At 43.8% G+C, this 27,420-nt stretch overlaps 1 protein-coding gene across 5 annotated transcripts in view; it reads right to left on the bottom strand.

The window, feature by feature from the left end:
* Nucleotides 1-27,420, bottom strand: part of ZPBP (zona pellucida binding protein) — a 69,916-nt gene that overhangs the window by 26,110 nt on the left and 16,386 nt on the right. For all 5 annotated transcript variants that reach the window (XR_012157018.1, XR_012157020.1, XR_012157019.1 and 2 more), the window contains 2 exons: nt 5,123-5,272; nt 2,760-2,978 (listed from right to left, as the gene is read on the bottom strand). Coding sequence is in view for 2 of the 5 variants with exons in the window: in XM_073329476.1 (XP_073185577.1) it covers nt 2,760-2,978; nt 5,123-5,272 (369 nt within the window). In the remaining 3 variants the exon portion in view is untranslated. The remainder of the gene's footprint in view (nt 1-2,759; nt 2,979-5,122; nt 5,273-27,420) is intronic.

Genomic DNA, 27,420 nt, shown 5'->3' with positions numbered 1-27,420 from the left:
AAAAAGTTCTGATTTAAGGGATGTGCCACATTATGTATTTTTTGTACCTTTCTCCATAAGAAGTGGCAATGCATTGAGTCACTGGGAGTCATACTTAACAATAAAAAAAAATTTTACATGTGTATTACAATAGAAACAAAGTATTGCTTTATTAAATGCATATCAACATAATGAATGAGGCAAGTGCAACCCCTGTTAATAAAATAATAAACTAGACCGGGGTGGGCAAACTTTCTGGCACAAGGGCTACATCGGGGTTGTTAAATTGTATCGGGGGCCAGGTAGGGAAGGCTGTGCCCCCCCAAACAGCCTGTCCCCGCCCCCATCTGACCCCCACCCACTTCCTGCCCCCGACTGCCCCCCTCAGAACCCACAACCCATCAACCCCCCCAGCTCCTTGTCCCCTGACCACCCCCTCCCGAGACCCCCCACCTTAACTGCCCACCAGGACCCCGCCCCTACCCAACTTGCCCTGCTCCCTGTCCCTCTGACTGCCTCGACCCCATCCACCACCACAACAGACCCTCGGAACTCCCAAGCCTACCCAACGCCCCCCACCCCATCCCCTGACCGCCCCCCCCCCCCCGAACCTCCGCCCCCTATCCAACCCCGGCCCAACCCCCTTACCATGCTGCTCAGGGCAAGCGTGTATGGATGTCGCATGGCCCACTGGAGCTCACAGCCCCACCCCCGTACCAGGCCGCTCAAAGCGGCAGGAGCTGCAGAGCCGCCCAGGAGTGGTCCAGAGCGCTGGCGCCAGCAGCACAGCACACGGAGGCTCTGTGAGGGGGGGAAGCCATGGGAGGGACTGGGGGAGCCTCCCTAGCTGGGAGCTCAGGGAGCCGTAACAATTTTTAACAACCGGTTCTAAAACTGTTTCAAAATTTAACAACCGGTTCGCACAAACTGACTCCAGCTCACCACTGGAAATAGTGTGGAGCCACCTGGAGTAGTACTGGACAAAATTTCTTTTGTTAATTACAGGATTTAATTGTCCAATGAATTTTAAGGAGAAATTACATGGACAGCTGTCAAATTAGAAGATATGCAAGATAACTGAGGCAGCCAGCCAGTACAGCAACCGCTGGAAGCTCATTCATCAGCTATAATAAGAAAGGAACATAGGAGGCAACTTGTATCTCCATAGCTGTTCTGCAGGGGCTGTTTGTAATGCCCCTGCAGGAGCTGTAACTTTATGCTGTATAAGTTCCCTCTTGGCCATGTGCTTGGAGCCTGGGCCAAAGAAGGGGAATCAATTAGGATAGGTATCATTTTCTCATCTCTTGGTGATAGTTTCAGGTAGCTTAGCAATTCTTGACAATTTTTCCTGATAAAAATATACATTCTAAAGGTGATGTAATATACTCTTATTTCCACAGCTCTCCACTCAATGCTAAATAACGGAAAATGGAGTAAAGCTGGAGCAAAATGATTTTGCTCCAACACAACTATGCTGAAGCACACTGGAGGCAGAGGGATGGATTCTTCAATTTGTGATTTAGGGCTCTTCAATCCACTATCCCTCACACCCAGTTAATTTGGGGATAAAAACAGTAGCAGACTGTTAAACAGATTATTAAAGCTTTGTCACAAACCTTGCCACCAGGAGCAGAACAGGAACTGTACTGTGACTCTCAGTCACACAGTGGTCCCTCCTTACTTCAGGGAAAATCCACACACCAGCCACAGGCCTGGCACAGGTTACTTCCCCAGAGGGCTGAGTGGTGGTGTGTGGGGAGATGGGCGGGGGACACAGTGGAATGGTTTTGCTAACTCTTCGACCATGGCCTCCCTTCCTCCACACATATGCGTAGGAGGGGGAATAACAGTCACACAGTAGCTGCTCTCCCAATGCACTGCTCCTCACAATATATTAAGGGGGCATATTATATCCCTTTACTTCCCTATGTGGGCATGCCTCAGGGGTCACAATCTCACTCTATGATAAGACCAACTAAATAATTGTGTCTGTGGGTAGAATCATAGAATATCAGGGTCGGAAGGAACCTCAGGAGGTCATCTAGTCCAACCCCCAGCTTAAAGCAGGGCCAATCCCCAACTAAATCATCCCAGCCAGGGCTTTGTCAAGCCTGACCTTAAAAACCTCTAAGGAAGGAGATTCCACCACCTCCCTAGGTAACCCATTCCAGTGCTTCGCCACCCTCCTAGTGAAGAAGTTTTTCCTAATATCCAACCTAAACCTCCCTCACTGCAACTTGAGACCATTACTTCTTGTTCTGTCATCTGCTACCACTGAGAACAATCTAGATCCATCCTCTCTGGAATCCCTTTCAGGTTGTTGAAAGCAGCTATCAAATCCCCCCTCATTCTTCTCTTCTGCAGACTAAATAATCCCAGTTCCCTCAGCCTCTCCTCAAAATCATGTGCTCCAGCCCCCTAATCATTTTTGTTGCCCTCTGCTGGACTCTTTCCTATTTTTCCACATCCTTCCCCATCCTGTGGGGCCCAAAACTAGACACAGTACTCCAGAGGAGGCCCCACCAATGCATAAAAGCTCCTAACTTGGTTTGTGGGCTATTGTGAAGGATATTTTTTGGAGTCAGACATCTGAAGTTTCATAATTTTTACAAGGATTTACCACGTAAATTATTTTTGTGTGTTTTGTTACAATCTAGATAACTCTTTATGAATTAAACATGTAAAATGCTTTCAATAGGAATAGTGAAGATAATCCAGGATATAAACTTTGCTTCACCATGAAAACACTAAGCAATCTTTAAAAGATCGATAATTTTTACCTGTAAAAGTAAAGAAGATTTCATTTTGTAGACCTGCTTTCTGCATTTTCACATGATGGCACTCTGACTTGAGTAAAGTAACCTCACAAGAAAGTTCAATGACAAGTTTGCTTAGTATTTGAAGCAACTTCTTCTCAAAAGAAATATTGTAGATACTGTTGCAGGGGGCTGCATGATACCGGGCTGTAAACTCATAGTAAAAGTTAGGATCAGAATAAGCTGCAGGTGAAAGAAAATACAAGATACTGAGAGATGCACATTTAAACATGAAGGTTAAAGTTAAAGAGAACGCATTTTTGTGTAGTTCATAAACAAAATTGATTTACATCCCCACTAAAATTTTAATGAAGGATTCATGTGTCAGAGAACAATGGAAAATACTTTATAATTCATCATTCCTGTTTGTTTCCATAGATAAATATCACCTTTCATTTTGCAAAACATATCCTAACAAGGACAACGCCCCTATACATTTTTGTTTCACTTTCAAGAAATGAAGAGACTATAGTATAAGTGCTTAAAAATATAAAGGAACCTAAGGACAATAGCAGTTTCAGAAGACAATTCAACATGAGGTGCAATTTATCGTCACAGGCACTGCATTCAATAATATATAATTATAATACAGTATTTTGCACCTTTCTAGTGACAACCAAAAAAGCTTCAGGATTGATTCCTGTCCCCCAAAATGAGATATAAGAGAGCTCTAGCAACTGAGTAGTGGCTCAACAACATGTCCCTCTAGATCAGTCTCTGCGGGTCCTGCTGAATAGCTGATACGGCAGAGGGAGGTGAGGAGAGTATCTTCTGCTGCAATCTGTACTGAATTGAAGTTAGCTACCCCTAGTTCCCCACAATCACAGTCTTGCTCATGGTGAAGGGGGTCAAGATGACAGTAGGGGTCAGATATTAAATGGATGGATCACAAGGAGACAGAGGAATAATGCAAGCTAAAGAAAAAGAAGCAGGGAGGTGTCAGAGCAATAGAGAATGAAGGAAGGGAGAAGGGGAAAATTAGGGATACGAAGAGTACATGACAAGGGAAAAGAGAATGTGGAGACAGTAGAGAAATCAGGTAGCCGAGTTAAAATACAATGCCATACAGACTACATGATGGTGTATTGCTACCCATTTAAAGATAACTCACTAGACAGTTCACTGCTTGTTTATAATGCAGTATCCCATATTCATTCTGAAATTTTTTAAGCCATACCATCATGTATTTTAATACATTTATGTATAAATTATTCCTGTACATTGGGAGACCACATCTGCTTCTGTGCCCAGGTCCCATATATTCTGGAAGCCCTGTACATTTCGCTTTCTAATATTTAGATTGGAGCCTTGTTGTGGGGAACAAGCAAGCTGTAACAAGACTGGAAGATAACACTGGAAAACATGCTGGAAACAATAAATTTTTCATGAAAATTTTGATCATGAAAAAATAAAATTGAAAAGAAGTTCCCCCTTTTCAGCTATGTTCAGCAAGTTGACAAACTACTAAAACAATCAGACTTCTTTTTTAAGGTTGGAGATAGTGGGCCAAATTCAGGTGAATTTAAAATCAGGAATTAATTTGGCTTATTCTGTTCTACTCAATGTTTCTCAGCTAACACTCGCTTCAACCTAGCTCCAACTGAAGTCAACAGCAGTTTTGCTATTGGCTTCAGTTGGAGTAGAATCACGCCCTAAGAGAAGAAAAGAGTAATGAAGAAATGTAATTTTATCTGTAATACTTGTATTTCAGTAGAATCATGGGGCATTCTGCTATATTATGCAACAAAATTTACTCTGAATAGTGAAGCAGAATTAGCACGTTCAAAAAATGCTAACACTTTATATTTCATTACACAATATTCACTCAGAAGAGCAGAACTTACTTGTCAACAATGTAAAAACAAAACTGAATCAGAGCTTTACATTGGTGTAAAGTGTGTCCTAGTGACTCTCCTGGAGTCCCAGGAATAGGAGGTAAAAAAGACATTAAAATAAATCTCCAAAGGAATAATTCAGCATGAAATGAAGTTACTTTGGCATAGTTTTTAAGAATTTTCACCCACCCAGTTTTTCAATCTTCTATTTTCCAATTATGTTCCATGTCTCTTTTTAAAAGCAGAGAGCCATGCTTAACAATTTCTCAATCAAAAGACCAGAAAATTTCCTTTACGGCACTGAAAATGACATTCCATGAATTCTCTGGTTAGTGACAATTAACAGCAAATTATTGAGAGATGTACAGAATTCTGCAACTCTACTCGAATTAAATTAAGCAGGCTTATCAGAATTTCAAAACATCAACATACATTTTAAAAGTGAAAGAAAAAACATTTTTGTACTGTAAATTAACTGTTTTGATCTCTTACCATAAATAACATATTTGAGCAAATAGTTTTTTTCAGCCTGCTCTGCAGTTGGTTTAAAAACGAGGGAACAAGTGTAAATTCCACTCATGTCGTATTTGAAGTGTCTGAATATTAGGGTTCCTGTTGGTGTTATTTTCACACTGCTATTTTCTAGTAAATAAATAAATAAAATAGTACAGTGAGTTTAGCCTTACTTTTCATTATAACATGGGAAAATACAAAAGGAGGAATCTGAATGGCTATGGTTCTAACCATGCACAGAATGGTACTTATAGCCTTAATACAAGAAGGAAGCTCACCAGTAACTGTAGTTCTTTGGCTGTATTAACACTGCATATTCACCATTATACATAGGTGCCCCAGTACTGCTGAGCTTTTGGAATTTCGCACAAAGTAGTGCTCACTGGGCTGCACAAGCACCCTCACACAACACCAAATGTTCAGTTATTAAAGCATGTTATGATCCTAATCATCTCAGTTCCTTTTAGTAAACTATAATGTCTCATGATAGAGAACTCCCAGAAGAGGGGAATGTGCGCAGATAGTCTGAATAGTTACAGGCAATACAGTAAGAAAATATATACATTTATTCTACAGTTACTGGTAAGTAATCTTTCTGACAATTACCCCTGCATATTACTAGTTGTGGAAGTTTAACAATTATCAGAACTCCAAAATAGGTAGGCTAAAATATTATAGTTAAACAAAGGACCACAAGACAAAGCTTCCCAAAATAAGTATCACGTAGAGATGCTAAATTGCAAGAGCAGTGCTGTGTAAATGTGTGTACAAGACTGAAGGTAGCAGTCATACAGATTTCTAGGATGGAAACATTGCAAAGGCATGAGGCAGTAGAGTGGGCTCTTAAGATATTCAGATACTGACAGCCAGACTAAATAACAACAGGTATCAAGGCAGACTCTGAATCACTTTGATAAAAGCTGCGTGGGAATGGCTTTGTGTCGGCATTACCAAGGGCATAAAATGTTTAGTGGACTTCCCAAATATCTTAGTCCTGTCAAGATGAAACATCTGTGCTATAGACCTTAGAATTTTCTAGTGAGAGTGAAGCTTTGGGAAAAATATAGAGAAATTAATGGCCTGAATTAGGTGAATTTCATGCATCACTATTCATATACATTTGGCATGAGGACATTGGACAACTTTGTCGTTATGTGTTATACACGTTATGCAGTGAACGGAAGATCAACTATTAAAACTTGCGGTTCACCCAATCTTAACAGGTGTGACTGATTTTAAAAACTGCTTTCTTTAGTGACAAGTGAAATAAAGAATATAATAAAAAATTAGAGAGTGAGTTCTTTAACTTCAAGATGCCAGGCTGAGATTCCATATCAACACAGGTTCACAAATTGATGAGCATACCTTCACCTGTCCTTTAAGGAATCTTATGATGGTGGGTCACTGAGGACAGGAGGTATCAATTGGAAGGTTATATGCTGAGACAGCAGAAAGCTGCACCTTGGTAGAAAACAAGCAGAGGCTTAAGGAATATGGGCCACATGCTCAGCCCTCCACCCAGCTGCTCTGTGTTGTCCAGGCAGTGCAAGACAGCCAGACCAGTGCCTGAATCAAGCACTGAATCAAGTGTTACTAATTTGTAAAGATAACGTCTCCGGAATGATTGGGATTTACTGCATGGGAAGGTCTGGAAGAGCTTTCAAAATTGGCACCAATGGGCAAACCTATTTTGGCTCCTTTGAATGTCAAAATCCTACACCACTGAAAGAGGATCCAAGTGGGTGGAGCTACTAGCTAGAAATGTAAATCAAATCCTTAAAAAAAAAAAAAGGAAGGTTCAAAAGCTATTTTGTTCAGCTGCACTAAATTCTACAGAACAGATGGACAAGAACCTTTTTGCTGTGCGATGCAGGCTCTTTTACTGGTTCCAAATGACTATATTTTAATTTCAATAAGTCTACCCTTGTGTAAAAGGATAAAATAGGCAGATCAAAACTATGCTGGATATGTAGAAAACTTCAGTTACATTCCTTTCCAGGCTAAACAATATCAGTCTTTTCAATTGCTCACAATAGTTAAGCCCTGCCATATTACTAATATTTTGACACTTTTCAGTTTGCGCTGAATTCTTTTTTACTTAAGGCAACCAAAACTGAAGATAGATTGTCATTTGGAGTACTAGCAGATTGTAATCTATATCGTATCATATTTGTTTGGGACCAGATTCAGTTTCGCCTTTATGTCTGTGCACAAGGCAAGGAATCTTCTACCACTTTACATGTGCTATGAAGGATCAGCTGCAGTTGCAGCACTTGTGCTTCAGAGTGCTTAAGGATTGTTTCTTCTCTACACCCCAGGGAGGAGCAAGGAGAGCCATGCACGGACACGCCCACACTCATCCCTGACGCAGGACCAAATCAGAGAGAAGAGCAAGCTAGATCCCATAAATAATGACAGCTCCATGTCAATGTTCCCTCTAATTTTTTACATCCATGTGCAGAATTAATTTTGTTATGTGTACCAATATGGAGGTGATGTGTGGCAGGGTGGGGCTGAGGGGTTCAGAGTGTGGGAGGGGGCTCTGGCACAGCTGGACCAGAGTGTTGGAGTGCAGGAGGAGGAAGGCTCTGGCTGGCGGTGCAGGCTGCCCCGGGCCTGCAGTAGGGAGAGAGGACACCCGCCAGCCCTCTCTCGATGCAGCAGCGCTGGGGCCAGGGCCATGTGCCTCTCGCCCAGCCGGGGCCAGGGGAGAGGCACCTCTCCCTGCCTGCACAGCCCTTGATAGCCTGTTGCGCAGCCGCACAGCTTAGAGGGAACTTAGCTCCACGTTAATACTATGAGACTCAGTCACTCCAAAAGTACTCCTGAGGGCATTCTTTCCCCCAAAATTAAAAATTCTGCAAGTTTTATTTGTTAATAAATAAATGCAGAGGCTCCAGCATGGCAGTGGGGCGGATAGGCCACTGGCTGCACAAAAGTGGGAGATCACCCTGCAGCCTCTCCACCATTCACCCCAGGCACACAGATTCAGTGGTGAGGCTGCACCCGACCCTGACAAAGCACAAGGCCTGGGCCTGCCCCAGAAACATCCTGGGGCCCTGGCCCTCTGCGCCAGGCACACCAGGTGTGGGGCAGGCAGGATTTAAGTGTGGAGGGGCTCAGTGTGGGGTGAAAAGTTTCTGTGTGGGACAATCTGGGTGCAGGCCGCTCAGTACGGGGTATAGGTGTGGGGGGATCTGGATGCACAGAGGCTCGTTGGGGGGGTTCTAAATTCAGGGGCAATAGGACTCTGCAGGGACTTCTAGGCAAAAGTGGTTGGGGCTCACCGGAGGGGTCTGGGAGTGGGGGGCTCTCACAAGGGGGGTCTGCGTGCTGGGGGAGCGGGGCTTGGTGGGGTAGGAGTCTAGGTACAGCTAATTGAGGTCAGTGGCATGGGGGTCTGGATGTGGGGGGCTCACCATGGTGCAGGGGGTATCGCTCATCAGGGTGGGAGTTTGAGTGCAGGGAGATCAGTGGAGGTTCATCTGGTTACAGGGGGCTTCAGCTGTAAGGGCTGAGGTTCAATGGGGTGGGGTTTGGGTATGGAGGGCTAAGGGGGATTTGGATGTACGGGGTGAGGCCTGGCAGGGGTGTCTGGGTATGGGAGCTCTGGATGCATGGGGGTTGGGTGGATGGGGGAGCAGCTCCCTGTACAGTGACCCCTCACCTTACAGCTGAGGAGTAATGGGGGCAGGAAACAGGGGAGGATACTGAGCTTCCTGTAGCTGGGGGAGGTTTCTGGGGGTGGGTCTGACAGAGCCCCAGCTACTCCTTGCAGGAGAAGAGAAAGTCCCATCCTCTCCTGCCTCTCGCCCAGCTGGGACTAGCAGCTGATCCTGGCTCAGGGTTGGAGCCACTGGCTGGGGTGTCCCCAGCCCCGCGGTGATTTACCTCTCCACTGACTGCTCCAGGTGCCTGAAACAATGTACCTGCACAGTTAGGGAGTGGTGCATGACTGCTCTTGCAGCTTCCCTTTCTTACAGGGAAGCAAAGTCATTTTTCCACAAGGAAGCAAAGAAATTTGCCAGGGTCATGCATTCTGCACCCATTCAGTGGCACAGAATTCTCCCAGGAGTACAAAACAGATGACGAGACACAGCTATGTCTCCGTAGTCAATGAGCAGAGTTTACACTTAATGCCTTCAGGATACATAGTAGTGGCCACTTCTCCCTATCTTCTGGGGAACTCCAAGAGGTATTGTACCTCCTTCAACAATACTTCCCAGAGCCTGACTGGGCTCAATATGTGCAAGTTCCCTAAAGGCATAACTGAAACCTATTAACCAAAAAGAATTACAATGGGTGCAAATCAGCACGAGTTCTGTAGACTTCTCGCATCTCCCCTCGTCATTTTATTTAATCTTTCTTTACAACTCAGTTCCACCAGATAATCATAATTTTGATTTCTCTTTTCTGAACTCCTTCCATCCAGGGCACATAAATGTCAATGATTTTTTTAAAATTTAAAAGAAAATCAGATTTTGTAATCTACATTAAACACATTTTCTTGTTTAAAAATAAAACTATTTAAAATTGTTCACATCTGAATATGTTATCAACAGGGTGGATAAAAATCAATGATTAAAAAAAATTAAAAATAGAATTTTTTTTATTTAAATTGGATTTTTTTGATAAAATGCTTTTTGAGGGAAAAAACCTATCTAAAGATATATTATAGCTCAAAGATATCTCATCATGGAATAGGGATTATAAATTTGAATTCTATAGTATGAGAATATATTCATGTAATGTTTAAGAAACGTTTTGTAAATGAGTTCCAACAGTTCACGGATTAGGGACCCAATCTTATGGGGTTCCACAGGCTTCTGTATAGATTATTTAGGTTAATCTTTCTATCTACCCCCTGGGACACAGTGCTCAGTCTAGAAGAGACCATCAGCGGTGCTTAGTCTTGCAGTTCTCAAACAGTGGATTTGTGTCTCCAGAGGTAACAGGCTTGTTAACAGCAAAAATGTTATATATTATGAGAGAGAGAATAGACGTGAGAAATAACAGACCTCAACTCTATTGTCCCTCTGCAAATTTGTGTACATGGAGTCCATCCCTTACCTCTCTCTAAAAGTGCAAAGTTTCAAAAAGTTCAATTAATAGAAGATTGTTGGGGGTGGAATAGATCTGGACAAAGAGAAGAAGTTTGGAGATAAATGTGAGAAGCGAGAGACATATGCTTGTTTTGTCAAAATATTATAATGTTTCCTGTTGAAGAAAAAAAATCCAGAATACTTAACGTTGTTGTTTAAGCTAAATAAAACAATTTAAAATATCTGTTTGTCTGGTGATGTTCTCCTAATACAGCATGGCAAGAAAATCCTCCAAATACTAATGATTAACCTGTTGAATTGGAGATAGTTAACGTCCCAATGACGTCATAAATATCTGTTTCAATTACCTTTGGTAAATGAAATAACCAAACAATCATTCATTTTCTGATATAGCTGTAAAACTAATCTGAAGTTTTCAAAATAAGTCACTGTTTAAAAATGTAGAACGTGCACCTTCTAAAAATGAAACCTACATCTATCTCGGAGTTCTGAAGAATATGTATTAAGGTTATAACAACCAACAAGAATGCACTTTTATGTAAAAAACCATGATTAAATCAAGTCTTCCTGAGTAGTGATTTAAATCATGATTTGATTTAAATCAAATCCTCCCTGGTTGTCAATCTGCATTACATAAATATTCAAGTAGCACATTTGTCCCAAAGTTTTAAATAAACTTAAACCACTGAACTGGGGGGAAGTCACTGGCCTGGCACCTAGAGCCAGAATTGGCTGAAGTGCTAAACCAGCTTTTGACAGCAGTAACCTCTTCTGCAGGTGCAGATCATTTTTTCCCCCATGTCAACTAGTTCAGTTCAATGACTAAATTATTCAGAATTGAGAAAACAATTGAGAATTAAAAATGCAGGAAAGCTTGTTTACCTCTTCCAGTACAGGAATAAAAGCAAGCTGTGAAAAGATGAGATTTACTAATTCTAAAATCTTGAAGGAATGGTAACAAGAAACAATCAGTTCAATTTACTAACTACACATAATACTTCCTTTGTTCAATAAATCAATCAGTTTTAAATGTAAAACTTGTTTTGGACAAGCTTTCTTCTTATGTCCATCTCATTTATGCTAGTTTTATTTAATTAATTATAAAATGCTGTTTCTGTGAATTTTGTCCTCAGATCTTGGTCAATAAAAAGACATGACAGAGCAACTTTCCGAAGGATAGGTTGTGCCAGTACGTCCAGTGTTCCATTTCCACATCAAGATTGGCTGTCTGGGAGAGATGGCTACCAAGGTAAAGGAAATGCTCAACATTTTCCAGAGGTTCACCACCTATGACAATTTGTGGGAGAAGGGGGACAATTTGTGCTGGCTAGGCTGGTGAAGCATCTTAGTCTTCCCAATGTTGAAGGAAAGTCCCAGACTATAATAGGCACCTGAGAAAAGATCTAGGGTGGATTGCAAGTCAGCCTCTGTGTGTGCAAGGAGAGCATGGTCCTCTACATACTGAAGGTCAGTAACAATCCTGGTGACCTTAGTTTTTAAAGTGAAGACACCGCAGGTTGAAGAGCTAGCCGCTCATGTGACAATCCCAATTCTAGAAGAAAGGCAGTCATGAATAAGAATCAAGCTCACGACAAGACAGATGGAAAAAAGGGTTGGGGCAATAAAGCAGCCCTGCTTGACATCAGTACGGATGGTGAATGGTCACAGGGGACGGTGGCGATCATCCCATCATGAAGTAGCCTGAGAATGCGACTGAAATTCAATGGACAACTGAACCTAGAGAGCACCTTCCTTAACGCTTCATGATTGATGGAATCAAAGTCCTTCGTTAGGTCAATACATGCCATAAGCAATGGCTAGACATCTTTGCTACACTTCTCTTGGATCTGTCCTGCAACAAAAAAAATTCACACTGGTGGTGCCCAAAGACAGTCTGAAACCACACTGGGATTCAAGAAGGATGTCTTCTGCAAAACGGAGGAGATGGTTCAAAAGGATCTGAGCAAGGATCTTCCTGGAGACAAGGGCAATATTTCAGTAATTCCCACACACTGACTTGTCCCCTTTCTTAAAAATGGGCACAATATTGGCACTCTTTAGGTCAGGCAGAATTTCCTCATTAACCCAAATTCTAACAAGAAGTTGATTACGTTTTTGCATAAAACTTTGAAGACCACCTCCAGGATACCATCTGAGCCTGGCGCCTTGTTTCTAATGAGTGATGGCACGTCAAACTTCCTCGGAAGATGGTGGGTCAACAAGAGGGTCTATTACTGGATGCTGAGGAATGGACTCGAAGGTGGCAGCTGAGACTTCAGATTCGCAGTTCAATAGAATCTCAAAATGCTTCTTCCAACGTTGCTTGGGGACTATACTGGGTGGAGAAGGGTGGAGCTGTCCTGGAATCGCAGAGCGGTTGTGCCGTTTGAACTTGGCCTGTAGATGGCTTTTGTTGCTTGAAAAAAAGATTCTCAAGTCATGATGATCAGAGCAGCTCTGGATCTCCATGGCCTTTGCTTGCCACCACTGATTCTTGATGTCACGCAGCCTCCTTTGAACTACAGCTTTAAAACTGGTAAGTTTCTCGTTTTTGCTGGTTAGGGGATTCATTTTGCCAAGTGCAAAGTGTGCTTCTCTTCTGATGAAAAAATACTAGGATTTCCTCATTCTCATTAAATGAATCCTGATGGCAGTGAGTGGAGTATCCACATCAATTCAGCACATGCCTTGTGAATAATGGTCTTGAACTCCTCCCAACATGGTTGGATGTCACTGATGTTGTCAGGAGGGCCAGAGAGCCTCGCCACCGAGGCGCTGCTGAAGAGTCTCGCAACTAGCATGATTCTGAAATACCCTGATGTTAAATTTCTTCTGCATTCGTCTACAGCAGTGGTTCTCAACCAGGGGTCCAAGGTCCACTGGGGGTGCCACGAGCAGGTTTCAGGGGTCCACCAAAATAAACCAGAGAGCCAAGCATTAGACTTGCTGGGGCCCAGGACAAAAAAGCCGAAACCTGAGCCCCACCTAGGGCTGAAAGCCAAAACCAGAGCAACTTAGCTTCACGAGGCCCCTTTTGGTGTGGGGCCCTGGGCAATTGCCATGCTGGCTATCCCCTAACGCCAACCCTGACTTTTAATCTACTGGATATGCAGAAAAACAGTTGTGGCACTAAATTTTTTTAGATGTTGGTTGGGCCCCAGAAAGAAAAAGGTTAAGAACCCCAGGTTTACAGTGTTGTTGTGCAAGCTGCATGTTCATGATTGATCTGACCAAGTAATCATCTGTACCTCTCATAGCTTGTGTAATATGGACATCAGTATGATCACAGGCTCTGACGATGATGTAGTCAAGAAGATGCTAGTGTTCAGAACATGGGTGTTTCCAAGTGATCTTATATTTGTCCCTCTGTCTAAAGATGGTATTGTGATAAGCAAATCATGCTCCACACATCAGCTGAGCAGAAGAATGCTGTTAGAGTTAACTTTCCCCACTCCTTCTTTCCCAATGCTGCCTCTCCAGAGCTTGGGCTGTCACCCAACTCTTCCACTGAAGTCACCCATGGGGATAAGCTTGTCTTCCTTGGCTGTGGCAATGAGGATAGCATCAAGAGCATACTAGAACTGCTCCTTGTTGTCTTCATTATTATCAAGTATGGGAGCACACATACTGATACCCATGGTATACTGGTTGTTACTCAGCTTGACGAAGAGTCAGGAGATGTTTGTTAATACCCAGAGGGAGTTCTAAAAACTGGCTAGCAATCCTGTTCTTGGTGGCAAAACCAACCCCAAGAATTTCAGATGGCTTTCCTTTCCGTAAAGAAGTTATAGCCACTTCCATCTTCTTTCAGTTGGCCTTCATCTGCCTGACGTGTCTCATTTAGGGCAGCATTACTGATGACATATCTTGCAAGTTCTCTAGCTATTATGACAATTCCTTTAGGACAGTCACTGTTTGGGGAATCCATGAGAGTGCGAACATTCTAAGCAGCAAACTTTATTACTTTGTGTGTTCTGACCGTAGATAGAGTGATTACGTTGGTCATGGCCATCCAGACAGGGTAGGGGTGGGAGTCTGAGACAGCTTATGTTCAGGGCACCTTTTCTAGGCCCTTCCCCATTCAGGATGAGCAGAGGGGATCCTAAAAAGGACTGCTCAGTCGTGGCTGCAGCTGCCGAATTGCGCTTATGTCTCACAAGCCCGAGCGCAAGATGACCAACATGCAGCCACCGCCCGTGTGTAGAATGATCCCAGAGATCGCTGTCCTCACCACCACTCATCCATCAGCACAGACTTTGTTAGTAGGAGATGTTAACACCCTTGGCAAAGGCCTACGTGTGAAATCTTAATATGGGGAAGCTGGTGTGTAGGCAGCAATCTCACAAAACTTGAGAGGAAGGAGCACTGAACCCAGTGGCAGGGAAGTCCGAGACAACCAGAGGTCTCCTTCCTCCTGCCGCCCTCATCCATCGTCACAACCACAGAGAAATAACAAGTCCTCAAATAAATCTGTTCTACTTATGGGGTCTTGAGAAGTATGGACCCCACTTCATCTGGAATCTCACCTCAGAGCTGTTCGCCAAGGGTGGCCCTACCAGGAGTACAAGACTCAGGACAACATACTTCTGAGGGTCATTGAGAAACACAAGCCACTCCACCACAACAAGGTATGCGTTCAAGGAGAGGAGCTTATATTCTAAGAACCTACAGAATAGGACTATGTCATATGAAATACACCCAGGGCTTACAACATGATGTAATAAAGGCCATATACTACAGCAACTGATTCTGTTTGAAGTACTATCGTTTTGTTATACAGGTGTATCACTTCATATAAAGTAATACTGAAAAACTGGAGAAGATAACTGAAAATTATGGCAGTGATTCTATCAACTCCTTCATTCAATTAGCACAAGCACACCTCCTGTTACAGTTTCACAGATTTACAATTGGAAGATACTGCTAGATCCTCAAGATGCAGCAATGGTCAATTGTGCATTTTCCCCATCCGTACTTTACTCTTGGGGGAATTCCACACCACTACACGTGCACAGAATTCATGTCCCCCCCAGATTTCTTTTGCTTCCCTGTCAGGAAGTCATTTTTCTGCGGGGAAGCAAGGGAAGCTCCAAAAGCAGTCGCGCACCACTCCCTAGCTGCACAGGTACATCATTTCAGGCAGCCAGCAGAGAGGTAAATCACTTCAGGGCTTGTGACGCCCCAGCCAGTGGTTTCTACCCCTGAGCTGGGATCAGCTGCTAGTCCCAGCTGGGCTGGAGGCAGAAGAGGACGGGACTTCCTCTTCCTTCCAAGGAGTGGCTGGGGCTGTGTCAGACACACGCCCAGAAACCTCCCCCAGCTGCAGGAAGCTCAGCATCCTTCCCTGCTTCCTGCCCCCATCGCTCCTCAGCTGTGGGGGGAGGGGCAGCTGTGAGGGGAGCTGCTCCCCTATCCACCCAACTACCGTGCATACAGACCTCCCATACCCACACACCTCTGCCAAGCCTTCCCCAGTACATCCAGAATTCCTCTAGCCCTCTATACCTGAACCCCAACTCACTGAAACTCAACCCCTGCATCTGGAGCCCCCCTGCACCCAGACCACTGATCTCCCTGCACTCAACCCCCACCCTGATGCCCCACCCCCTGCACCACCCTGAGTCATCACATTCAGACCCCCATGACTGCACATAGATGCCCACTCCACCGAGCCCCACACCCTCCTCAGCACCCAGATCCTCACCCTGAGACTCTGGAACCCAGACCCGTCCGCTGAACCCCAACCACCATCACCTGAAAGCCCCTACAGAGTCCCATTGCCCCAGCACCTGAAACCCCCCCGCAACAAGCCTCCGTGCATCCAGATCCCCCACACTTAGACTCCCCACTAAGCTGCCTGCACCCAGATTGTCCCACACAGAATCCTCTCACCCCACACTTGGATCCCCCCACATTGAACCCCTCCAAACTTGGATCCTGCCTAGTTGAGGCTGCCTGCCCCACACCTGGTGCACCTGGTGCAGAGGGGCAGGGTGTTTCCAAGGCAGGCCTTGTGCTGTGTCAGGGTTGTGTGTAGCCTCACCATTGAGTCTGTGTCCAAAGGGTGGAGGTGCTGCAGGGTGATCTCCCACCTTCGTGCAGCCAGTGGTCTGTGCTTCCTACTGCTATGCTGGAGTCTCTGCATTTATTTATTGACAAATAAAACCTTAAAATTCTGCAGAATACTGTACACAGAATATTAATTTTTGGTGCAGAATTTTTAATGTTTTGGCACAGAATGCCCTCAGAAGTAGTATTTGATGTGATAATGTGGCGTGTTGTTGCTTGATGCCTCCATATCATAGTGATTGACACAGCTAAAATAAATAGACAGGCAGGCAATGATGTACATAGTTTAGTTTTAAGACAAAAAGTGTGGGGCAAGACCTATCTTTTTGGGGAACTCCAAGTAGGAGAACAATAAGAGTGGCCAGGTAAGACTTTTTCTGTCTCTCCTCACCCAGAAAAAGGGTAAATTATGACTTTTACTTTTGAACATGAAATTCCACAAACCACAGCAATGAGTGATATTCCCAGGCCCCCAGGAGGCTCTCCTGCAGGACTCTGGGGTGGGTGGAGAAACTGTCCCTTGATGATATCCACTTTCCCCCTCCTCTAACACTGAGTCTATGTCAGGATGCAGAAAAGAGGGGGAATTTTCCTGCTTGAAGAGGGTCTGGTACATCTGCAACAGATCCCCTGACAAGAGGTGTGGGGGAGAAGCAGAGCCTACTGCAGGATTCCTAAATATCTTTATCAAAAGAGGACACAGTGGCTCTCAGATTAAATCTGGTGTTGCAAGCTCCATATTGGATTCAGTTGACCAGGATGAGACCAAGTTCCTTAAGACAGTTATGCAAGTCATTAAGCCATTTTGGTGAGCAGTCCTTTACAGCGGAGAAATCTCTGTATCAATGGTGCTAGACTGAGTCAGCAATAGAAGTCTGAGGTGGTGCTTCCCAATCCTTGCGAGTTTAGTTGGAGAAGATGAAGCACATCAATTACATCTGGGCTGTGACCCTCTTCTAGGCACCAGAGACTCTGAATATAGGCATCTGTAACAGACAACACAGCTTTGCATGAACCACAAGGCTTTTGAAGCTGGTTTTCTTTCATGACTGAATCATCAAAATGTGGAATTGATGGATCCAAGAAAGAGGGGGGAAAATCAACCTAACAGAACTGATATTGAAAGGGGAAGCAGCCCCAGTCAGCTGTGCTCTGAAGACACCCACAACAACACGACCAGCAGAAAAGAAAAGTGGGGATTTTCTGTTTTTAAGGAAAAAAAGGCTGGTGAACAAGCTAGTGAATTATATACTAAGACTATCATGAAAAGGAGCAAAGAAAGGAGAAAACCAACAAGGGAAGGCAATTGCACCCTAGGCAATTTATTCCAGTGCTTAACTACCCTGACAGTTAGGAAGTTTTTCCTAATGTCCAATTTAAACCTTCCTTGCTGCAATTTAAGACATTAAGACATACTGAGTGTGCTCTGAACTCTTGTACCTAGATAGTCAGAAAGATGTGTGGTTGTGCCCACTTCCCACTTTACAACCTCAGAATCCTGTGCAAGGGAAAACAGTTGCTGGGTGAGTGGCCCTAACAGATACTGTTTTGCCGAAGGTCTTGCACTGAAAAGAACCCGTACCCAGGAATGGAAATCAATTTGGACACCACCAAAACAGGTAAGGCTGGGTTACACAGAGCAGCAGTAGAGTTCTAAGTTCAAAATGACAAAATGACATAAGAGCAATTAGGTAGCCTGGCTCCTTTATGTTGCTCTTGACTCCTTTTAGCCTCTTTGCATCTTGGTTGGTAGGGTCAGAACGCTGTCTTTTAGGATTTCTACTGCAGTTTATAGAAAGAAAAAAAAGATGCACCGCAAATCCAGAATAAGATTTAAGATTAGCAATCTATGGTCTGAGACAGACTGTTGTGCTGGAAACTAGAAGATCTAGTGACATTTGAAAGGGGTTTTATTTGTTTGTTTCTTGAACCTTGAAATTTAGGGAGGAAAAAAACTGTAATTAGTAAAACATTTATGGAAATTTTGGGGCTCTGTTAGAAGAATTTCAGAGGAAAAAGGAAGGTCAGATCAAACCTGCAGACCCATTATAGTAATGGTCATAGCCATACACATTAGGACTTAGTTGGCATACTGCCATTTCAACTTCCTTTAAAACTCCATCCTTTTACCTCAATGAAACGCATGATGAAATATTGCAGTCGACGGTCACTGAAATTCCCTATGACAGGTTTCAGAGTAACAGCTGTGTTAGTCTGTATTCGCAAAAAGAAAAGGAGTACTTGTGGCACCTTAGAGACTAACCAATTTATTTGAGCATAAGCTTTCGTGAGCTACAGCTCACTTCATTGGATGCATACTGTGGAAAGTACAAAAGATCTTTTTATACACACAAACCATGAAAAAATGGGTGATTATCACTACAAAAGGTTTTCACTCCCCCGACCCCACTCTCCTGCTGGTAATAGCTTATCTAAAGTGATCACTCTCCTTACAATGTGTATGATAATCAAGGTGGGCCATTTCCAGCACAAATCCAGGGTTTAACAAGAACGTCTGAGGAGGGAGGGCGGGGCGGGGTAGAAAAAAACAAGGGGAAATAGGTTACCTTGCATAATGACTTAGCCACTCCCAGTCTCTATTCAAGCCTAAGTTAATTGTATCCAATTTGCAAATGAATTCCAATTCAGCAGTCTCTCTCTGGAGTCTGGATTTGAAGTTTTTCTGTTGTAATATCGCAACTTTCATGTCTGTAATCGCGTGACCAGAGAGATTGATTACCAGCAGGAGAGTGGGGTGGGGGGAGAAAAAACCTTTTGTAGTGATAATCACCCATTTTTTCATGGTTTGTGTGTATAAAAACGTCTTCTGTACTTTCCACAGTATGCATCCGATTAATTGAGCTGTAGCTCACGAAAGCTTATGCTCAAATAAATTGGTTAGTCTCTAAGGTGCCACAAGTACTCCTGTTCTTTTTAAAATTCCCTAGTAGAAGCATTTACAGCTATTACATAAATCTAATAAGATTGGATATCCAATTTTCTTGCACTTGTTTTGAAAATTTCAGCATTATTCCTCAGTGTTTATGTAAAGAAACTTGAGTGTAAGCCAAGAACCTTCGCACTGAACTAGAATTATTCAGTTTTATTTTATTTTCTAATGTACACTAAGAAAAAAGCCTTCTTGTACCTCAACAGGAGGATCATTTTAGTGGAATTAAGATTTTTTTAATGTTATAATTACCTGTTTGACAAGCTATAGCAGATCAATTCCTGAGTGAGTCATATCTGAGTCACTATTAGGCACAGGAGGCTTACTCTGAAGCAAAAAGTAGGTTGTTGACAATTTTCTTTCATTCCAGTTTGTTTCTTGAAAGTACCTCAGGACATTGAAATAATGTCAGATGTTTCTAAATCTGACTTCCTATGTGACATGGAACCATTTACACTTTTCTTAGATGTCTTTTGTTGTTCTGCTTAATCAGTGGATCTATGAAAACATTATGTGCCTGCACATATGATAGATGTGCCCAATATTTAAGACATTTTGGAAAGCCACTGGAGCCTCCATAAGGAAGATAAGCAGTCAACTGTTAGGTAACCCCTTAGTATTTTTATTAAATGGTCCTGAAAACTCTGAGTTTTATAAAAGCCATAAAGAACGGATCTCTCATCTCCTAGTTGCAGTTAGAATTAACATCAGCAAGGTGGTAGAAGAGGAATGATTCCTGTAAAACTGGTTATCAAGAAGTGTGAGAAATTCTGGTACAAGAAAAACTAAATCAAGTCAGTGTTCTACAGGGGAGAAGGAAAAACTATAATTGCTGGTGGAACTTTTTGGAGTCTGTTGAAGAGGGTCATTGCCCACCACCAAGAAAAAAATGGTTATTTACCTTTCGTAACTGTTGTTCTTCGAGATGTGTTGCTCATGTCCATTCCATTCTAGAGTGTGTGTGTCCCCCACATGCAGTCATTGTAGATTTTTGCCTTACCGGTATCTGTAGGGCCTTTTGTGGCGCCCTCTGGAGTGCCACACTGATGCATCAGTATATTAGGCGTCGCTGGCCCTACTCTCTCTCAGTTCCTTCTTGCCAGCAACTCCGACAGAGGGGCAGAAGAGTGGGTAATGGATGGATATGAGAACACATCTCGAAGAACAAGTGATGAAAGGTAGGTTACCGTTTTTTCTTTGAGTGCTTGCTTATGTCAATTGCATTCTGGGTGACCCACAAGCAGTTTTCCTAGAGGCGAGCTCGGAGTTCAGACTCGTGCGGCTTGCAACACTGCTCTACCGAAGCCAGCATTGTCTCGGGTCTGCTGGATAAGTACATAATGCAACGTAAATGTGTGGCTAGACGACCAGGTAGTGGGTGCAGAAGACAGTCCAAGATCACCTGCAGCGAGGCCTGTTAGGCCCGAATACCTTAGTCCAAGGTCCAGCTAGTGAACCTTTTCCATTTGGCCAGGTAAATCGTTCTAGTGGAGGGCTTTCTTTTACCCAACAAAACCTGTTGGGCACAGGCCGAGCATTCCTGTTCTTCTGCATTCAGCCATGCAGTAGCCAGGCTGTCAAGTGCAGTACCGCCAAGTTCGGGTGTAGAAGGCTGCCATGATTCTGGGACAGCAGATCCAGCCAGAAGGGCAGCTGCAGTGAAGCGGCCACCAAAAAGTACAGCAGCATCCCAAACCAATGCTGGCAAGGCCAAGACAGGGCTATCAGGGTAACCTTCACCTTGTCTTGTTTGATCTTCATGAGGACTCTGTGGGTGGGAAGGCATACATCAGAACCACCGACCACGGGAACAAAAAAATTGTCCAACAGGGAGCCCCTGTCCATCCCCCGAAAAATCAAGCAGAACACACAGCACTTCCTGTTCTGATGGGACATGAACAAGTCCACCTTGGGAGTTCCCCTTCTCTGGAAGATCACACCCTCCTGATGGAGCAAGAGAAAAGAAGGTCCTGCTGAGGCAATCTGCTAACACATTCCTGGCCCTGGGAAGTTGCACGGTCACCAAATGAATGGCATGCTGCACACAGAAGCCCCAAAGGTGGAGAGCTTCTTGGCAAATGGCCGAAGACCTGGCTCTGCCCTGCTTGTTGATGTAATACAATCGCAACAGTATTGTCCATCAGGACTTGTACCACTTTGCTCTCCAGGTGGGGCAGGAAAACCTGGCAGACCAGGCGAATTGCTTAGAGCTCCCTGATGCCCATGTGGAGGAACTGATCTTCCCATGACCAGAGGCCTTGAGTGCTGAGCTCACCGAGGGGGCCTCCCTAGCCCAGGCCCAAGGCATTGGAAACCAGAGTCAGCTACGGAAATGGGGCCACAAAGAGAACTCCCTCCAACTCCGATCTGGGGTCAACCACCAATCCAGGGACAACCATATATGATCCGGCACCATGACTGCCCGGTCTAGACCGTGTCTGATGGGGACCGACGCCAACCATGCTTGCATTGGCCAGAAATGGAACTGAGCATGACGGACCATGTACAAACATGCTACCATGTGGCCTAACAATCTCAGGCAGGTGCGAGCGGTGGTGAGTAGATGGTACTTCACATGGGACATCAGGTCCAGCATTGCCTGGAAATGGACCTCTGGAAGGAAGACTCTGGCTCGTGTGATGTCAAGGACTGACCCATGAACTGTCTGCGTTGTACCAGCCTTAAGGTCGATTTCTTTTCATTTATTAACAGGCCCAGGTCGTGGAAGGTGGAACATACCAAATCGAGGCTCCTTTGTACCAGTTTCCGAGACCTACCCTTGATGAGCCAATCATCGAGATACAGGTAGACCTGGACACCTCGACGCCTCAGTTAAGCGGCCATTGGTGTCATATATTTTGTGAACACCCTCGGGCCAACAAGAGTACAAAGGGCAGTGACATGAATTGGAAATGGTGACAGCCCACTATAAAACAGAGGAACCGCCTGTGCCCTTGCAAGATGGACAAATGGAAATAAGCGTCCTTCAAGTCGAGGACAGTGTACCAGTCTCCCAGATCAAGGCAGGGGATGATGGAGGCCAGGGAGACCACCTGTGAAACCTCAACTTCTTGAGAGATTTGTTGAAGCGCCGCAGGTCCAGGATTGGCCTCAGGCGCCCTTTTGCTTTCAGGATTAGGAAATAATGGGGAGCAGAACCCTTTTCCTCTCATTTCCCAAAGAACCTCCTCTACTGCCTGCAGTTGCAGGAGGTTCTCAATCTCTTGAACGAGGAGTTGCTCGTGAGAAGGGTTCCCAAAGAGGGATGGCAAAAGGGGGAGAGGGCGAGAATTGTAGGATGTAGCCCAGAAATAATTTCTAGCACACAGAGGTCCAAGGTCACCCCATGACCAGGCCAAATGGTAGGGGCATAGGTGGTTGAGGAAAGTATGAGGCAAGTCCAGGAAGTTGACTGAGCTCTTGAGCACACCCTCAAAATGAGTGCCTTCTGGCCCCCCATGATGCTTCACCACGCTGGATTGCACAGGTGAGCAAGAGGAGGAAGGGTGGTGAAGACTAAAACTCATGTCTCTATCCCTTCTCCTTGCAGACCTCTAGGCTGCCAAGGCCTTGGAGGCGGGGGCGGATGGAACTGCTTCCTCACCGACTGCCAGGGGATGCAGACCCAGTGAGCGGAGGGTGGCCCAAGTGTCCTTTAGTCCATGCAACCCCACATCCATTTGCTCTGCAAAGAGTTCATTCCCATCAAATGGGAGGTCCTGGATGGAGGACTAAATCTCCTGGGACAGGCCCACGGTTTGAAACCAGGAACCACGGCGCCTCATGACCACTGCTGATGCAACCACCCTGCCAGTCAAATCAGCCACGTCCCATGCCATTTGGAGGGAGCATCTTACTGCAGCTGTACCCTCCTCAACTAGGGCCCTGAATTCTTGGGCTGAGTCCTGGAGCAGGGACTCCTTGAACTTATGGAGGGAGTCCCATAAGTTAAAGTTATATCTCCCCAAAAGACCCTGGTGGTTTGCCATCCTGAACTGAAGGCTGGCTGTTGAATAAATTTTCCTTCCAAAAAGGTCCAGGCTCTTGGCCTCCTTATTTTTGGGGTAGAACTTGTTTGCCCCGTCTATCTCTCTCATTGGCCACAGAGATGACCAGCAAGCCTAGAGGATACAAGTATTCAAAATCCTTAGCTGGGACAAAATACTTATTTTCAGCTCTCTTGAAGGTGTGTGGGATGGAAGACGGGGTTTGCCAGAGGACTTTGGCTATTTTCAAGACTCCATTATGCACTGATAGCACGACATGTGTGGGAGTAGATGCCAAGAGAACATTAAACAAAGTGTCCAACTGTTCCACCATCTCCTCCACCTCCAGGCTCAAGTTCGTGGCCACCTTTTGAAGCAGGGCCTGATGCTCTTTAAAGTCATCCGGCAGGATGACATGAGAGGACCCCACAAATGCCTCATCTGGGGCAGGGGAGCAAGTGCCCACACCAAAACCTCCTTCCCGCACTGGAGATGATTCCCCTACTGTAAATAAACTAAGAGCTCAAAAAAAAAAAAAGAGAACCGCTAACCACTTGCTAGGCAAGGAAAAAAGGCACTGTGACCAACCACCCTGGGCAGTAAGAAGGAAGTGAGAGGGCGTACGGCTGGCAGTACCGAATATACTGATGCATGACCGCGGCACTCCAGAGGGTGCCACAGACAACCCTACCACCACTAAGGCAAAAATCTCTGACGACTGTGCATGTGGCCATGCACACACCCTAGAATGGAACTGACATAAGCAAGCACTCGAACTACTTTTGAATAGTTAGGAAGAAACCCCTTCAAACAATAGTCAAAATTAAAACTCAAAATTAAGATACTGAAGCACGGAAAACAGGAGTATAAAGGAGAAAAATTTAACATGTAGAGTTTTGACAGGACAACATAATACATTTTAGTTATGAAACTTATTTAAGAAAAACAGAAGTTTGGACCCAAATATGAGATAATAAAAGACTAACCAACATCACCAACTGACAAGACAGAGGAAGAAGATGAAGAGTAGAAAAGAGTAGAAAAGCTTCAGCCACAATATGTGACCGATACCACAAAGCTGAAGAAAGTAGAACGTCCCATCAACACAGCTTTAGGGATTTCTATAGGCCAATTTATAATCATGTATTAGTGTATATACGAAGTTTATCTCTATTTTAGGTGTAAAACAAGTTGTTTTTTTTAACATAAATGATAAAGAATGGCTTTGTTAATAAACAAATTAAGGTAAAAAAGAAAACCTACATACCATAATCTGTTTATGGGGAAGACTTCAAAATGACAAGCCTGCCACAGAAATATATCCTGGCACTACGGGTGAACAAATCTCTTGCTTAAGCTAAAAGCCGATCATCATACAGATATTGTAAGTGTACTGAGTTGGGGGAGGGGAGACACTGACATTGATCTAAATCAGGTGTTGGTCACTACCAGCCAGTCTTATTAAATTTGATGACCTTATGGTCCTACTTGTATGACAAAACTTATGGTTCAGTGTAACTTCAAAGCAAAAAATAGTGATACCGTATTTAAAGACCACTGAAACTGTTAATAATAAACCCCCTTATATTCAAGTATTTTTTCATACTGTTCGTTACTTCTACTATATAAAGATGTGGAGCAGACATTTTGTCAGATACTAGACAAATATTTCCTTGAGAATATTTTGCAGTCAAATTTATAAAGGTGGTGTATTGCTTCTCCTTCTGTATCCCCCCAACAGCAGATAAAATAAAAATTTACAGGAGAGTAGAAACTTTTTTCCTCTGCAGTACAGTCCAACAACACACCTGCCTGTGCAAGGCAGATGACTTGTGAGTGTAGAGATAATGTAATATTCTTCCCCAAAGGGCATGAAAAGATGATTGGATCTTCTGCAAAAACAGGTCATCTGGGGGACAATTTATCAGTCTGGATTTGCAGCAGACCTGATCACACAAATAGCTGTTAATTTTGGCTTCTCTGAAATACAGAGTAAAAAAAAATTCAATGTTGACCACTGCAAATGATAACAAAAATGGTTCAGAACTACACAAAATAGTGGAAAGTAAAACAGAAATAGTTTAAAACTGTCCAATTATTTGACAATATTAGAAGAATTTAAAACTCTTAAATATTATTAAATAGTAAAACCTACTCTATAGTAGTGCATTGTTGCCTTCTTATATCCTTGGAAGTATCAGCATAGGAATGTCAGATAACCACTGATTTAATCTGCCCCGTATCCACTGTTTGGGCCTGATTCTTTCAATTATACTTTGCTTTAAAAATCAAATGAGTGTCTCCAGAATTATATTAGTCTAACTCAGATCAGATTCTGGCCCTCGTGTGTAGCTATATTCAGCTGCCCCTTCATGCCTCCTATGCAGATAGGAGGAGGGGGCACTGCTGAGCAAATTTATGCTCCAGCAAACCTTGACTGTTGCATGGTTCCTTGTCATAACAATGCTCTATCACAAAGTCTGGAAGAGAAAAGCAGACGGGAAGAAGGATGGGTAGTGGAAACCCATAGGGATACACATCTCAAAGAACTCCAGTTATTGCACAAGATAAGTAACCTCTCCTTCTTTGAGTAGTGTCCCTATGGGTATTCCATTTTAGGTGATTCCTGAGAAGTATCCTCATAAGGAGAACGGAGTCCAATACTGAAAACAGTGAACAGCACTGCCAACTGAAACATCTGATTTAGAGGCATGAACCAGAGCATGGTTAGGAGAAAGCATATACTGAAGTTTAAGTTGCAGCTCTGCAAGTTTCAGCAACTGGAAAAATCTTGAGTAGTGGGCTAACCCTCTAGAAGGAAGCTGAATATTGGCAGAATCATAACTAAATAATCCATCCAGAGACCAATCTTGAGTCTCTGGGTGGAGACTGTAGAGCCCTTGGATTTGTTTGCAATTGAAAGTCTGGGAGAGTTGTTCAGAAAGCCTTCTATCTGGACAGAACTACACCAAACACCTTCCTGACATCCAAAGTATAAAAGGCAGATTCCTGCCTCATCTGTTGTGGTTTCAGGGGAAAAAAATGAAAGGTGAATGATGTATCTAATTCAAAAGACACTTTAGGCAGAAACCTGGGATGTTGTCACAACAATATCTTTTCCTTAAAAGACACTGTAAAAGCAGGGTCTGCATTGAAGGCCCAAGCGCTCTGTGCCTCTGGGCAGATGTGATGGCCATCAACAAAGCTGTTTTCATGAATAGGTGGAGCAGTGAACATGGAGCAATGGCTAAAAGGAGCATTTCAAAAGGCAAGTAAAAACAAAATTCAAGTTCTATACCAGGGTAGGTTCCCTAGTCTGTCAAAGTTTCATCAGTCCTCTAAGGAATCTTGACACTGCTGGATAAGCAAATATACAAACTTTCCACAGCTGAGTGAAAAGCTGTTACAGCCACCAACTGAACCTTGACAGAACTCATAGCAAGACCTGATATTTTAATTCCAACAGGTAACTCCAGAATAATGGAAAGAAAAACTTGAACAGGAAAGACTAATCAACAGATACACCAGTGGTGTAATCTCTTCCATTTCTGAAGTATTTCATGTAGATGTCTCTTTTCTATTTAACAGTACCCCTGTTGAGCAGGAGGGATCTATCCCCAAGAACAGTTGAGGAATCATACCAGGAGTCACAGTACTTTGAGGTTGGGGCGAAGAATCTGATCGGCATTCTAAGACAACAGATGCCAACTGACAGTCTCAGTGGTGGACAAGAAGCAAGTCAAATAAGATAAGGATACCAAACCTGTCTCAGCCAAGTCAGTGTAATTAAAAATGACTTTGGCCCTGTCCTGTTCGATCTTATTCCACACCTTCAAACGTAAAGGTGAAATAAGGAAGGTACCCCCTAGTGATTAAAGGTCTCATCCCCCTCTAGAGCAAAGTTCCTTGAAATTTGTGTTGGCGGCAGTTGAAAAGACGTTCAACTTCTGGAAATCCATACATTAAAACTATGATATTGAGTACTCATGAATCAAACTCCCATTTGTAATTTTGGGAGAAGAGCCTGCTGAAGTCATCAGCTGTGGTGTTCTATACACCCAGGAGGTAAGAAGCTAACTATCAGGTGACTATCTGGTTGGCTATGCAGAGAGTTTTATTGCTGCAGCAAAGTCCTGCCCTGTTGATTGATGTAGAATATGCAGGCCAAATAGTAGGTCATGATCTTGATGGATATGACTCTGATCAGAG

The sequence above is a fragment of the Lepidochelys kempii genome, chromosome 2 (assembly GCF_965140285.1).
Source record: "Lepidochelys kempii isolate rLepKem1 chromosome 2, rLepKem1.hap1, whole genome shotgun sequence".
NCBI classification, from domain to species: domain Eukaryota; kingdom Metazoa; phylum Chordata; order Testudines; family Cheloniidae; genus Lepidochelys; species Lepidochelys kempii.
Note: the sequence above shows the minus strand (reverse complement) of the source record. Positions and strands in the feature narration are given on the sequence as shown.